This window comes from Cyprinodon tularosa, unplaced genomic scaffold (genome assembly GCF_016077235.1).
Source record: "Cyprinodon tularosa strain WSP-4 unplaced genomic scaffold, ASM1607723v1 ctg799, whole genome shotgun sequence".
Classification (NCBI taxonomy): domain Eukaryota; kingdom Metazoa; phylum Chordata; class Actinopteri; order Cyprinodontiformes; family Cyprinodontidae; genus Cyprinodon; species Cyprinodon tularosa.
In genome coordinates this window covers 35,533-50,711 of record NW_024039561.1, presented here as the reverse complement: position 1 = coordinate 50,711, position 15,179 = coordinate 35,533, and the positions used below count along the sequence as shown (strand labels likewise).

General features: G+C 35.6%; 1 protein-coding gene across 1 annotated transcript in view; it reads right to left on the bottom strand.

Moving 5' to 3' along the window:
* Positions 1-10,692, bottom strand: part of LOC119774031 (regulator of G-protein signaling 6-like) — a 32,314-nt gene extending 21,622 nt beyond the window's left edge. The window contains exons 1-5 of the mRNA XM_038271301.1: positions 10,609-10,692; positions 9,183-9,279; positions 6,441-6,491; positions 5,943-6,049; positions 2,006-2,057 (exon numbers count right to left, since the gene is read on the bottom strand). Coding sequence (XP_038127229.1) covers positions 2,006-2,057; positions 5,943-6,049; positions 6,441-6,491; positions 9,183-9,279; positions 10,609-10,692 — 391 coding nt within the window. The remainder of the gene's footprint in view (positions 1-2,005; positions 2,058-5,942; positions 6,050-6,440; positions 6,492-9,182; positions 9,280-10,608) is intronic.
* Positions 10,693-15,179: the final 4,487 nt, after the last annotated feature.

Genomic DNA, 15,179 nt, shown 5'->3' with positions numbered 1-15,179 from the left:
AAATACCAAACCTTTAGAGATAGAAACAAGGCTGTCCTTCATGCTTTCTAATTTCTCATACTGCCATATTCAGTTATTCCTAAGCCAGATTTCTGTGGATCCTTTAGCCTCACAATTGTAAGTAATAACATCCAGCTTTTTAAAAATATGTAAAAACATTAAATGTTTAATGAAATTAAATCACTTCATCGCCTCTTTTTTTTATATTTCTGATAAATCAACCTGGTTAAAAATCCAAGCCAACCCAAGAGCTATACTTAGGCTCAAGAGACAAGATTCCAGCTTTAACTGTGTTAATCTGAGACCTCATACTGATTTTAAATATAGTTTTTTTTTTCTTTATTAGAATAACATATTTGGTCAAAATTTATATATATATATATATATATATATATATATATATATATATATATATATATATATATATATATATATATATATATATATATATATAAACTCCTCCTCACCCACCGCGGGTGGTCTCCCCCCTTTTTTCATCCAAACTCTGATCCTCTACCAGTGGCCTGAGAGTTTGAGAGTTCTGCACAGTATTTGCTGTTCCTAGAACTGCACGTTTCTGAACAGAGCTGTCTGATGTATTTCCAGGGACCTGGTGTAACCACTCCTCAGTTTTAGGAGTCACTGCCCTGGGTGCCCCAATGACCATGGGTACCACTGATGCCTTGACCTTCCAGGTTTTCTCAAGCTCTTCTGAGCTCCTGGTATTTCTCCATTTTTTCCTGTTCTTTTTTCCTGATGTTGCTGTCACTTGGTAGTATTGCCATGTCAACCACAACAGCTTTCCTCTGGTTTTTTTCCACCACCACAATGTCTGGTTGGTTTGCCATTACCATTCGGTAAGGTTTATATATATATATAGGCTATAAACAAACCCTTAAAAGATTATAAACAAAACCTTCTTTCTTCCGATTCAAACAAGTGCACTACTTTGTACTGACCAAGTAAAACCATAAAGTACATAGAAGTTACCAATTGTAAATGGCTATAAATACTTCTGTGAAGAACTGTACAACCATGTGAGTCTTGCATAATTTCTGACAGCTTATAGAGGCCCGTGTGGAAGCAAGGATTGTTTAGAAGCAGAACCAGTTCTACCCTAACTGCTTCTTATTGAGAAATAATGGCTTCCTTAGAGAGTCAAACTCATTCCTTGTGTAGCCGTTAGGCAAATGAACCCAAGTGTTTGCATACTAATCAGAACACCCTCCATATCGGAAGAATCTCTACATGTAAAAACCCCACATTTAAAAAGTACTATGTCAAAATGATCCTAATTGATCATTATCTTCAGTCTCCAGCTATTTCCTTCCATCATTAAAATCTCCAGTGTAACCTTATACACAAACTAGTGCAGCCTTTTGAAATCTTTACAGTATCTGGAATATGATATTGGGATTACATTATTTTTTTCCCTTCTTTTAAAAGAAGTCAAGTTGCTCATGTTGCAATGTAAAAATTAAGGTAATTACACAAAAAAAGTTGGAATAAGCTTTTAAAGTAGGTTCCATAAATTATATGATTTCATCTTATATTAACCAATGACCAGTGTTTTCATGAGCCGTATGCCAACATCATCCGTATTAAGACAATAAAAGACTGAAATATTTCAGTTAGTGTGCAATTAATCTAAAATATATGAATGTTCAAGTTTTATCATTACATTATGGAAAATAATTAACTTTATCACAATATGCTAACATTTGGATAAGGACCTGTATACGACTAAAGTGACATAAAAATAGTCAAAGAAACCTTATAAATAAATCTTTTAGTTAATCATGAAATCATGAAAGAATTACTAATAATTAGTCCATCCTTGCATATATTCAGCAACAATAGATTGTGGTCCTCCCAATAAAAGGTTAATGCCCAAAAAAAAAAATATAAAAAAAAAATAAAAAAAAGTTGAAGTTTAAATTAAAAGCCTTAAAATCCAAATTAAAATAAAACATTTTAGGATGATAAAGAATATAGCTATTCTTACCATAATCTGTGTTTTCAGGCTCCCAGCAGTTAGATGGCCAGAAATATGGTGCCTGGAACAAAAAAAAAAAAAAAATGAAAAAGGACAGGCAGTGAAAAGTAAAAAAAAAAAAAAAAAATGTGAGCCAGTAAATTAGGTAATCTAATAGTCAAATATATATATATATATATATATATATATATATATATATATATATATATATATATATATATATATATATATATATATATATATATATGTGTGTGTGTGTGTAAAGAAGAAATTACTATCAACGTTTCAATGTGACCACGTTCAAGAAATTAATAGATACAGTACCTACGATGGGGAACAAACAGACGCCAATTGACTAAAGAAAATTGCAAACTGTTATATCTGTGCTGTATGTCAAACTTTTAAGAGTTTTATTTGAAAATCAATGTTAAAAACATGTATACTTCTACATTACAAAACACTATTTTGTTTCCCTCTTTAAAACATCCTGATAACCATCATTCCTGTGCACTCGTATTCTCTTCAAATCTTTGTGTGCTTCTTTGTCTTGCAGCTTTTTTGCTCCACTTAAATCAGTATTGACATGTTTATTAATGTTTTCGGCCTCGTTAAACACCGCTTGCTCCTCCACTTCACTTTGAAAGACAAGAATGAAGGTCAAAGCACTGTAGGACACTGATGTCTACTTTAATTAAACTACTGCTCTAGTACTCTAGTTCTCTTTAGGAATCTACTCTCCAAGAAGCATCTACAAAGAAGATGTTATGCAACGATATTAATAATATTTCCTTTTGCAGGTTAATAGTTGTCAATTGAGGGCATACACAAGTTTTGTTTTTGTTTTGTTTTTATCACAAAAGAAAAAACATTAAAGAAACCAACATATCTGTTTTTATTAAAACTGTCTTATTTGAAGCAAATTATGCATGTGCTCTTTCTTTAATGTCTAAATAATGTAAACCCAAGAGGTCACTGACAAAGCTTCAGGAAAACAATGTAATCTTTTATTTAAAGAAAAAATAAAATGGAAAATTTTTATTTAAAATGATTTTTGAAATTTCAAAAATGGTTTAACTACAGTGTTAAAGATTTGTCTTCTAACATAGGTATAAGCAACAATTTGTCGGATCTAAAATAGTTGTATTAGAATTTCGGACTGCTCTTAGGTGGACCATACCAACTATATACCTGCTCTCAGTTTACGAGTTGGGATTTTTACCCGAAACATAACCCAGGGTTGTCAATTCTCACCCATTGGGAGTGAGACTCACCCATCTCAGTGACTTCACACACCTCTCACTCCATATTCCCAATTTCTCACACTAAAAAATGACATTAAATCTCAACTCTGTTTTACTTATTTATGTATAAAAATACCATGCTGATGAAAATCCAGTCCATGTTTTTAATACAACCTTAGTGCTAACACACGAGGGCATGCCAGGTTCATATCCAGTCCGTATTCCCACCTATTCGCTGTGCCAGATTTGAATAAAGACATTTCTTACAAGGTATGTCATTTCAATTTCTATCTTATCTGATCTGCACCAGGATAATTCTTTGTAAATTATTGAAGATTTTAAGCAATCTAATACTTGAGTTCAGGTTTGTCTCTCAAACCCATAGGTGCTCCACAAAACAAAAAAGAACCATTGCATTTTATTTTTCAAAAGATCAGCCATCCAAGAAAAGACCAACCACATTCAGAGAGGATGTGAAGAACAACTCAGTTATCCAGGATTCATAATAGGAGAACCACAGATATGTTCTCATTTTATTATTACTTATCTTATTAATTTATCCTTATTTTGGTCCATTGAATATGCTAACTTAATTTCCATCACATTTGCCAAATGAAACACCCAGATAAGGGCTGTCTCCTGTCCTGGTGAGTTGTTATAAAATCTACAGCCTCCTAGAAGGTCTGAATTGTTTAGCTGCTTTGTCAATTGTGAGAAAAACTAATAACATAATGAATTAAGCTTTTTAAATCCTTAGCCTAATAAATATTCATACACAGTGAAGTTTGCATTGGATTCGATTGCACTGGTTCCTGTATTAGGAGCCCATACTTCTTTACTCTGAAAAATCACCTGGATATAGAAAATATATATTGTGAGAAAAATTTTCTACATAACTACAGATCACTTATTGTTACTCAGTAACATCTACTGTGCTATAAAAATCCCAAATTCTGACACTAAGTTAAATCCTCTGAAAACACCCAACCTATAGCTGCACCATCCTCTGAGCCTTTTGATCAAATCCTGACAGGGTTTCCTGTCCATACCTTTTCAAAATCTCACCTCAGGGTTTGGTGAATATTTGGCAGCCCTGCATAATCCTGCAACCTTTCAATCACATATAAACTTCACTTTCATAACATGTTTTTTTTAACCCAAGTAACGAATTTAATGTGTTTTCCAAACTTTTTAGTATCCTTTTTTTTTTAACGATCACTTCATTGCTATTTTTTGTTTTCTCGATTTTCTGCCTTGCAGAACCTATAAATTAAATTTTACTGATAAGTGAGTACCTGAGCCCTATCTGTAGACCAAAATGAGGTTTGTGACAAGCAATGCTGTTGGGTTTTAATCCAGAGAAATGTGAGTTTAAAAGATTTTGAGGACGAAATGATCAAACACAGACAGGGATTTTGTCAACCTCTGCACAGGGAAGAAAGACTGCTGGCTCCAAACCAGCACCATTTCTCACAGATCCCTTCAAAGCAAAGCCTTTTATTAACAGTTTACAACATAATAGGGCGGGCCTTAAACAGAAGACCCAGTAATGATTATCTGGCAGGATGCAGGTCATAAGATGAAATGCATCTGGCCAGATTTTTACTGGCTGGGTGTGAAATGACCATCTGGCTGGATGGAAGTCGCACAACCGTGTGACTCTGCCTCATGACCTACTGGATGCAGGTCATAAAAGTTTATGACCCTTCTGATTGAATCACAGGATAGAAATGTAGCATCTTCTTTCTTTCAATGTTTCAAATGTCCACACAATAATTTATAATTATCACTCTAACAAATGCTTCTTTAATTCTACTTCGTCCACTTTAAAGGGGCCAAGTGCCCCTTTACATAATTTTAGCAACTCTGTTTCTCCAGCTTTTTCTCCATACACATACAGTACATTCCCTTTACTACACAAAAGCAATAAGGATTAATTTAACACTAAGATTTTGAGTAAATTTTTAACTTTATAATACTTTTGTCACGATTTGGTTGGAGGTTTTTGTGAGGACCCAAATGCAGAGGCAGGGAGGCTGAGGTGAGTTCTTGCAGATTTAATAGAAAGATCACAGGTAGCAAAAATAGGAATCCAAAAATCCAACATAAAGATTAAACACAAACCAGAACCATGGGGAGACAAGTGGAAAACAATCACAAGGAGCCAGTGTAAGACAAAGTAAGACGAGGAACCAGCACTGAGGGACTGCACATGTATTTATGGCTGACTGAACAAAGGCAGGACTAACGAGCTGATAAGGAGCAGGTGTGAGTAGAGCTGACGGGGAAGCCAAGGGAAAAAAAAAAAAACACAAGGGGGCAACAGAGGAAAAGCAAAGAAAAACCTAAGAAACTTAAATCCAGAACACACCCATAAAGCTAGAAAACAAAGAAAAAGATGGATAAATGTGAAACTGAAAACTTAGAGAAAACCAACAGAACCAAGATCGTTACAACTTTGTAACATTAAAGAGAAAATCTTGCACAACTGGATTTTATTACTTCTTCTATTTATCACTTCTTGTTGGATATTTGTTCCTCATGTTGTCCATGTCTTCCTATAACTAATTTACTTATAATGCTACTTTTTCTATGAACAAGGACTTTACTGTTCTTTAAGAATAGGCGCATTTTTGCTGGTTGTAATGAGCAGCATTAAAAAAAACATGACTTTTTTCTTGTGTTAGTTTGACGTTTGGTCTCACCTGAAAGCGATATAAAGTACCATCGTCTTTCAGGCACAGGACGTGATCAGAGATGGGGAAAAAGTATCCCTGAGCTGCAATCAGACTTCCTATGTGCATGGCCTCAGCTACAAAAAAAAATATATAAAAATTTACAAGTCAAATGCATTTTTTTTTTGGTTCACATAAAAGGTGATATAAGTGAACAACAATTAAGAGCAAGAACATGCGAACAATAAAAGATCACTCTTACGTCACTGCTATTTCTAAAAGCCTAACTGTTTCTAAAAGCTCCTCTGTCATTTGATTTCAGTTACATTACATGCATGTAAAAAAATAAACATTTTACTGGAGTTCATTTTCTCCTTCCATTTAATACATTTTTAATACATAAAACATAGATTCATGTAATGTATTGTGATCCAAGTGATACATAGAAATAAAATGGTTGTTTAAATTAGGTGAAAAAAAATTATATTTCCTAATAACATTAAACACAAACACTGTTTTCAAACATACCTGAATCCTCTATGGACAAATTCTTCAGCAGCCACTGTACTATATCTGCACCTGCATAAAAAACATGAAAACATTTACATAGTTGGAAAACATTAAAAATGGTTGCAATTTGTCTAAGGCAAAAGGAAATAAAGAAGCAAAATAACTGCTTCAATTTTGGCAATTTCTGTAAGCATATTTGAGTGTTTTCTTTTTTTTTTCTCCCTGAAAACATTTCCTAGAAGAAAAAATGCAAGCATGTTATACAACTTTGGCAAAAACTCAATAATAAAATTTAATGCAGAGTAGATGTTGTGATGTGCTGACCTCACATAAATTACCCAAAAGCCTAAAAAGCCTAATTTTTCGCTGCGGGGGATCTTCTTTTTTTTGCTTCCCTGCTGCTCTCCTGAATGAGATGCTGTTTAATTCGCCATCATTCATTTATTTCCCAGGCTCAAGCAAACAGATGCTAACATTTCAGCTTCTTGTCTGCACATTAATCCAATATTGTGGTAATTGTGGTAATATTCGATGATACATCTTGCATTGAATAATGACAGAAAAACGGTGGAATGTTACAAAGCTTTGTTTAAGACGTTTCCTAGCCTCCCACAATGTGTCCTTGCTGCATTTTTCAATCATAGACTATAGACAAGGCGGCCAACATAGTGTTCATACCTATCACAGTTTCTCAAGATTGTTGTTTCTTAAGCATATTTTTAATCCTTTATCAGCATGCACAGCAACACACTGACAGCACTAAAGCAGATGAAATTTGATTGCCTTGCTTAAGGGTCCTTTGATAAGAGGACATTGCTCATTCCCTTCCTGCTCTCACACTTTCTTCTCCAAACACTTAATTGTATGTTGTCCTCCCACCTCGTTTTTTAGTTATGCAGATATTTTGCCTTGAAGTTGGTACAGAGTATTGACTGAACCACAGTGAAACGTAACTAAAGCACAAAGGTGTGACTCAGCCAGACGCATTGGATGTTTTTTGTTGCATTTCATTGTTGCTGAGATCTTTTTTTCTTATTTCAGTAGTTCAGTTTTTCCTTCCATTATCTGTTTTGATGGTATATTAATTTTGCTGCCCCGTACTGATTGTGCAGTATAAGGTACAGAGACCCATTATGCTGTTTGCCTAAGCTTCCAGGTAAAGGAATCACTTAAAGAAATATCAAAGAATTTTGTGGTCCCAAATGAAAATTGCAAGTATATTGAAATACTCAACGAAGAGTGAGAGGAAATGTTTGGTATAAATTGGTGTTAAATGTCTGAGCAAAAAAAACAAAAACAACAAAACAACTTGGGTTGTTATTTTTGAAAACTTGCCATGTTTTTTATTAATAAGGCAGTACAACAACAATCCTAAAACAGCTTGGCTGTTCTGGGATGAGTAAATCACAGTATCGATAATGTAAAGCACAGTTCTGGATTAGATCAAACTAATAAGAATCCTTTTGAAAACTGTACAAATTTCTGGCGTAGTTTGACAAAACGTCTTAAAAAGTAATATAGTCTACAAACCGTCTTTAGTTTTTTTCCTAAACTATTATTTCCGTAACATCATAACTTTGTGACAGCACAGTTTTCTTTGACTTCACAAACAAAATTATTAACAGGAAATTGATTTTCTTCACAGAAGTTGAGGATTTTTTTTTTTTTTTTTCAAAAAAAAAAAAACGAACATTGTTGCTTCTCCACCTCTGGGATTAATCTTTAACAGACTTCTTAGGTCTTTTTCACAATCATTTTCTACTAATAACTTAATTTTTTTTTAAATGTTTAAACAGTAATGTGAAATCTCTCCTAAATTCCATGAGTTTATTATAATTATTTAAGTAAGGAAACTTATCAAAGAGGAATAAGGATGCGACCGCCTATGTATAGTTTCAACACTGAATACATGCAAAAGGGCGACAGTTGTATCGGGTGCAGGAGTTTGCTATGCAGTCGGAGGGTTGTCGGGTCGAGCCTCGGCTCCGGCTTTCAATGTCGTTCTGTTCTTGGGCAAAACACTTCACCTGCAGTGCCTACTGATGGTGGTCAGAGGGCCCGGTGGCGCCAATGTACGGCAGCCTTGCTTCTGCTAGTGAGCCCCAGGGCAGCTGTGGCTAAAATGTACTTTGCAACTATCAGTGTGTTAGTGAATGGGTGAATAACTGAATGTAGTGTAAAGCTCTTTGGTCAAGTCTCCTGACTTGGAAACGCACTATACAAATACTGGCCATTCAAAATCACCCTTTAGGGCTCTCCATTTTTATTTTACAGAACATTTCCAGATCGATCTTTGTTTATTCTAGGGATGCAAAATGTTTTTCTGGAAGACCTAAATATAACCTTACAGTATCATAGTTTAGTATTAAGATGTTACCTTAAGATGTACAGTCCAGATTACCTAACGAAGGGAAATTAGCATATGTGTCAGTTTTGCCATAAAATGCTATAATATAGAGAATAGAGTATGTATAATTAGAAGATCAACTAATGATGGCACATCCAAACATAATGAAACATGTCATCTCAGACACTGGGAGCAAAAGCTTAAAAGCTAAATCTGATGAAATTCTCAGGAAAAAAAAAACCCAAAGAAATTACCATTCTCCATGAAGTCTTTTTTTGTCTTTCAATCATTTGTCCACCAGACACTCAATGTCTTTCACTGATGTGCCACTACAGGGGTACCACACAGTCTCCATCACAACACTGTCATTTCTGGCACTTTGCGGCAACATGCTTTCCTTGCTGCAATCTTACCTGTAACAACACTGGGGATCTTTGTCATGAAACTCTTGACGGTTCTGATTGGAACACCGTCTGTCTCGTCCTGGATGCGACTGATAATGTCTTCAATCTGAACAGATAAAGAATCATAGAGAAGAGAGACTGAGAAACTGTTCTAATTTATCAAGCCTGATCCAATCACTACTATTTATTTGTCAAATTTCACTCATGAACAATGAATCTTATAAAGTGTAGGCAGAGTGGTGGAGGCTGAAAACCTTTTATTCAATCTCAGATATTACTTTGACTAAATCTAATCAATGTTACAAGTGTTTTCTTTCTTTTTTAGGGACTTTTAGTTATGCCGAGTAAAAATAAAACCTTTCACCCAAGCTTCGCTTTCAAACTGGATTCATTTCTCAATCAAAATCATGTTCCATTATCTAGGGAGTTTTTATACAGAGTAATGTATATCTCTGTAATATTTGCTCTGAAATACAACACACTGCTATTTGAATGAAACCTCTGTATTTGGTTACACAGTGCTAGCATTTCACAGGATAAGCAAGCACTACCGTGGATTATGCTTGTCTGTTTATCAGTGCAAATATGAAGCATTAAACATGTTTTTCACTTTGTTCTGAATAAGAAGATACTTTTGATGTACTTTGCTTTGATTGCAAGGTTGAAGCATCCTCTCTGCACAGATGCTTTTTGTCTGTGTCAGAGAGTGGGAAGTGAGAAGATGGTCGCTTTGGAGACAGCTATCGCAAACTACCACAGCACTCAGCAGCTATATTTAAACCCTGAATCAAATGCTGACCTCTGAGGATGAGAAAGGGATCTGTTTTTTTGTTTTGTTTTTCTCAGAACAAAAACATGTGAACAACAAGACATGCAGACACCAAGCTCTAGATGAGAACATTCAGGTTAACCTGGGGCATGTTAAAAAAGCTGTGTGGCAAATCTGCAATTTCTCATACAGTATTGAGTTATGATCCATCTAACCTAATGGTATACTGTGGGATATTACCCGAAAAACCTCTAAGCAAAGAGGACATAATGGTCAGCCACCTGTACCATCCCAAAAGACTGATTCCAAGAGGAGGGGCAGCAGCTCTATGTGAATTATGAGTTCATCTAATGGTTAAATGGAGGATGGTCTTTTTTCGGGTGGATCATCAAAATAAGTGGTCCTCCTAATTCTAAATCCCTCTGGTGCAGAGATGGGAAGTAACGAAGTACAAATACTTCGTTACTGTACTCAAGTAGATTTTTCTGATATTTTTACTTTACTTTACTACTTATTTTTATGGCGACTTTTTACTTCTACTCCTTACATTTTTACACAAATATCTGTACTTTCTACTCCTTACATTTTAAAAAATTGGCTCGTTACTTTAGTTTTGAATCATTTCAATGGAGTTACCGTTATTATTTTTCACGTCACTGTGAAAACGGAGCCGTTTTCCCCCTCTGTTCCTAAAGTGTAGCCGCCGTCTATCACGCACAGCGTCACATCCTTCACTACATTTCCCAGCATGCACCACAGACCGGCCGTCATGGCGGCGGCAGTTCCAAACAATTCACCCAGTAATTTACACTAGTTCCGAAATTACAACGTCACCTTTCATTCAACACTTTACTTACTCACCAGCGTAGCAAACTCTGAAGGTACCCACTGCGACAGCTTTAATATACATTCCATAGTCGGCAATAAAACTTCCCAGTGAAATTACTGTACACATTCTCTTCCCTTAGTCCGTCAGCATACTGGTCCGTGTGGAAACACGTACCGCATCGGTGCCAGTCTCTTATCCATTGTCCCAGGGCATTGAAAAAGACTATTAGGGGGCAGGGGTGTTAACTGGGATTTCCATGTATGTAATAACTGTTTGCATGGTAATAAGTAGGTGAATTGGTAATGTTAGTATGGTTAAATTATTTCATAAATATGTATGTTTTTGTATGAATGATGCTATTGTCTGTATTTATTTTTCTACAATGTTAACTGTGCTTTATTGGTGATTTGCCTTTCTGTTTAGTTGGGCTGTCCCAATTGGCTGGTTATTGGTGGGTCTATTTAAGGGGCACACTCACAATGGCTTAGGGGGGCTGCTTGGAGAGACTGGTTGGAGAAACTGCTTTTGAAGGTCTGCTTGGAGAGACTATATTTAAAGTCAGCATGCTGTGAGGCTGTCAGTGTTTTGTATTGCCTGCAATGGCCGGTTTTGTTTTCTTTATTTGAAAGTATTTTGTTTGTTTGTTTTTTTTTTTGTCTTCACCGTTGCACCAGTAAATAAACCGCTACAAGCTTTTGAACTGGAATTTTTTTGTCCGCTGGTTCTTACCACCGTTTTGCAAGTCATCTGCTTACTCCTCCTCTGACGTGAGACGGGAGCTGGTGAGCCGTTTTCTCACAAATACCAAATTCAATCTAATTGGATGGGAATCTACGTTGCATTTGACGCACCACTACAAGATGAATCGACAGATTCGGCGGTATTCATTCCCGGCAAATCATTGCAGCTTGGTGGCGGTGGCGTTAGCATAGTAGTATGGATGACGAGATGATTGAAAATGAACACAACGGAGATCTAGTCCTATTGGCAGACATCCATTTAAAATGTAGGTAATGGCATGAAAAAAGTGGTTTCTACTTTTACTTTTATACTTTAAGTAAATTTACAAGCCTGTACTTTGTTACTTTTACTTGAGTAAAGAAGTTTAATCAGTACTTCCACTTTTACCAGAGTATTTTTTAACACAAGTATCTGTACTTTTACTCAAGTACGGAAAGTGAGTACTTTTGCCATCTCTGCTCTGGTGATTCATGTATGTTTACGTAAGACCATCCTACATGCCCGTCTCCATTTGCACTTACCGTTCTGACATAGTGGAAAGGTGCAAATCTTCTTTCTTATTTTGTAAAGTATGCTAGTATGAGCGATGCAAACAGCAACTTTTAAAAAAAAGTGTGCATGAGGACAAATTGGCTTGTGCACGCTCTTAGATACATATAATAGGTGTTCCCTCTCGGGAGCGGGTACAGTCTTGTGGATTTTTTTTTTTTTATGTAGAGGGTGGGTGATTCAAAAATGTGCAGAAATCCTCCAATATACCTTTTAGTATTTGGTGAACGCATTGAGAAACATTGCAATAAATTATTGTCAATGATTAGCATTAAAAATGAATATTTCAAGAGAAAACATACATTTTGTAACACTTTCTATAAGAAGTAATCAAGATGTTGAAAAAGCAGGAGATGTTTTTGGAACTTCAAAGCTAAAATTCAGTAAGCAGTCCTTTATAGAAAACAGTATATAATGCAGTTACATTTAAGTACCATTGTTTATCATTTTGAATTAATCTATTTATACATTCCCTAATTTAAGGTACCTGCAGTTCTGTGCAAAGAGTTAAAACACACAAGATTTGTTCACATGTTATGGTTTACTGATAGTGATTTTTTAACCGAGTTATTAATGAAAGAGCAGCACCGTTTGTTTTACTTGAAAGATTTTCCAATACCTTGCCTTAAGTTGAATTGCTGTTGAAAAAGTAATTATTTCCATTAAAAGTAGAACAAAGAAGGGATAGGTCAAATACTTCAATAATATTCCACAACAGATCTACAGCAAGCAATTTAAGAGAACAAAGAAGTGTGGGCAGGGTTTTTTATGAAAAAGATTACTGGCTAAAATCCAGTTTTTACACACAGTTCCTTTATGCAATCCCAACAGCCACCCTCACAGCATCCATTTGTCTCACAGTTGACAAGCAATATCCTGACAAAAGAAAAAAGAAAATAAAACGCTATTATGAGTAGAAAAAAGTTTTGCTAACTGCATACTCAATGGACAGTTAAGGAAACTGAGGATTTTTTTTTTATCTCAAGTTTGAGTACGCTTATTCTAGTATTTATGACTGAGAAGAGCTCTTGGTGATAACTGCACTTCCACAAGATTTCTCACCCAGTAAAGTGCATTTCTCAGGTAAAGAAATGCACTTTGCTTTTCTTCGCTCATGGACGAAAAGCTTAGAGGGACATTTTGTTCACTTTTCAGCAGATTTCTAACCAAGTATGAAGTTTAAAAAGACTTCTGCTTTTACCTCAGACCATCAGACTGCTCTCATCCTCTTCGCCTTTTGTTGTCCAAAAAAGAAGCCGATCATCACAAGCAGAGGCACAGGCTTCTACATGCTGTGCTTCACAATCAGTGGATTATGATGCCAAAAAAAACCCAAACCTGTTGGTGTTGAGAGAAATGGCTTCTGTTGTCCTTACCAACTATTTTTTCCCAAACTGAGCAACTGTGCACACCCAGTTTGCGGCAAATTATAGCAGAAATTACTTTGATTAGATTGAATAATTATCAAACCAGTTTTCACCTTTGAAGATAGCTGACAATAAGTTCAATATGAGACAAATAAGAGTCACCTAAGGAAGAAAATAAAGATAATCTGTACGGAAGTATTCAGGAAAGATGAACTACACATTATAGTATGTCTTGCTAGGTTAAGATGCTTTGCAAATAAATTCAATACATTAGATTTTTTTCATGCAGAGTATACATCATTTTTTAAGACGCCTTTCCCAAAATCACTGTTTATCAGAGAATATTATATCAAGTCCTGTACAAACCGTCATCAGCATGATGCTGATCCCTACATTTACAGAGTTCCTTAATGGTATCTATATTTTTACAAAACCTATTTTTATATTGTTTGAATTGCAGATAAATGATTTAGAACTGATTAATTACTAATATCTGGTGTCTTTAAATGGAAAGACGAGGAAATATGTACCCCTCTAACAACATTCAGTTTAGGTTTTGTGTTGAAAGGAGCTCAGACTACCATAAATCAATGCATTGGGTCACATGACCCAAACAGTTGGGGATCCAACCCTTTTAAATTGGCATGACTGTAATGAACTGATGGTGTAACTTTAAGCAAAAACATAGCAGATTTCATGGAATTATGGTATTCTGATTATAGCTCTATTTCAGAAATGTCTAGAATAAAAATGAAATGTTTCCTGTATTGTGGGCTGATCTTCAGCATAATATCCATAGTCACAGTTAACTTTAACTTCTGGAAGTGTTTTTAAATCAGAGGTGTCAAGCCAAAATTAGACAATCACAGCCCTTAAATTGCACATTATACTTATGATTTTTGCACTTATGGAAATCAAACACAAAGAAGCACCAGAAATCACGAGTAGGAATAAGTGTATACAAAGTGTATAGCTACAACTACAAAAGCGATTTGGTGTTGTCACTTTTGAATAAAAACGAATCCAATACACAATCCAACTCCAAAACGTATTAACTAAGTTGTGACTACCACAATCACCAAGTTGCAGTAGCCTTACAGTATTGCCTCATCATCATGGGCTGTGTCCGAACGTCCGTCCTAACCCCAATATACAGCCATACATAGTGGTTACGCCATTTTTTTGTGGGGTCGAGAAACAAATATGGCACAGGCATCACTACTGACCATTCAGATAGTAGTGATCATCTGTCCAAGTGGCCAGCTAACTGAGTCACTATAGAGTCCACTATAAAGTCCCGGCTAAATATAGTGATTGAGGGGTTAGGATGCACATTCAGCCATGGTCTCATTTGTTTCACTAATGCCTGAGGCAGACAGCATAAACATAAACAGAGGAAAACCTCCTTACTCAAAGCAGTTACAACCTAGTCAAAGCATTCCATTTTAACTGACATTAATGTGTTTAATTGTGTAGTGGTGTGGGGTTTGAACCCTATCTAAAAGGGTTAAAGGAATAGTACACCCAAAACATGATTAGCCTTCATTTTCTACTCACCCCCATGCTGAACAACACTCTGGAGTACTTTTTTGATATCTCAAATGCATCTGGAGATCTGGGAAGCTTCTTGCTGTCTGCTGACATTCAATAATGGAGGTCTATGGCGCCCGAGGCAGAAAGGTCCATAAAAGTCCACAAAAAACGTGTCAATATTCCTCCATGCTGCTCGTCCAATGTATTCCAAGTGTCCT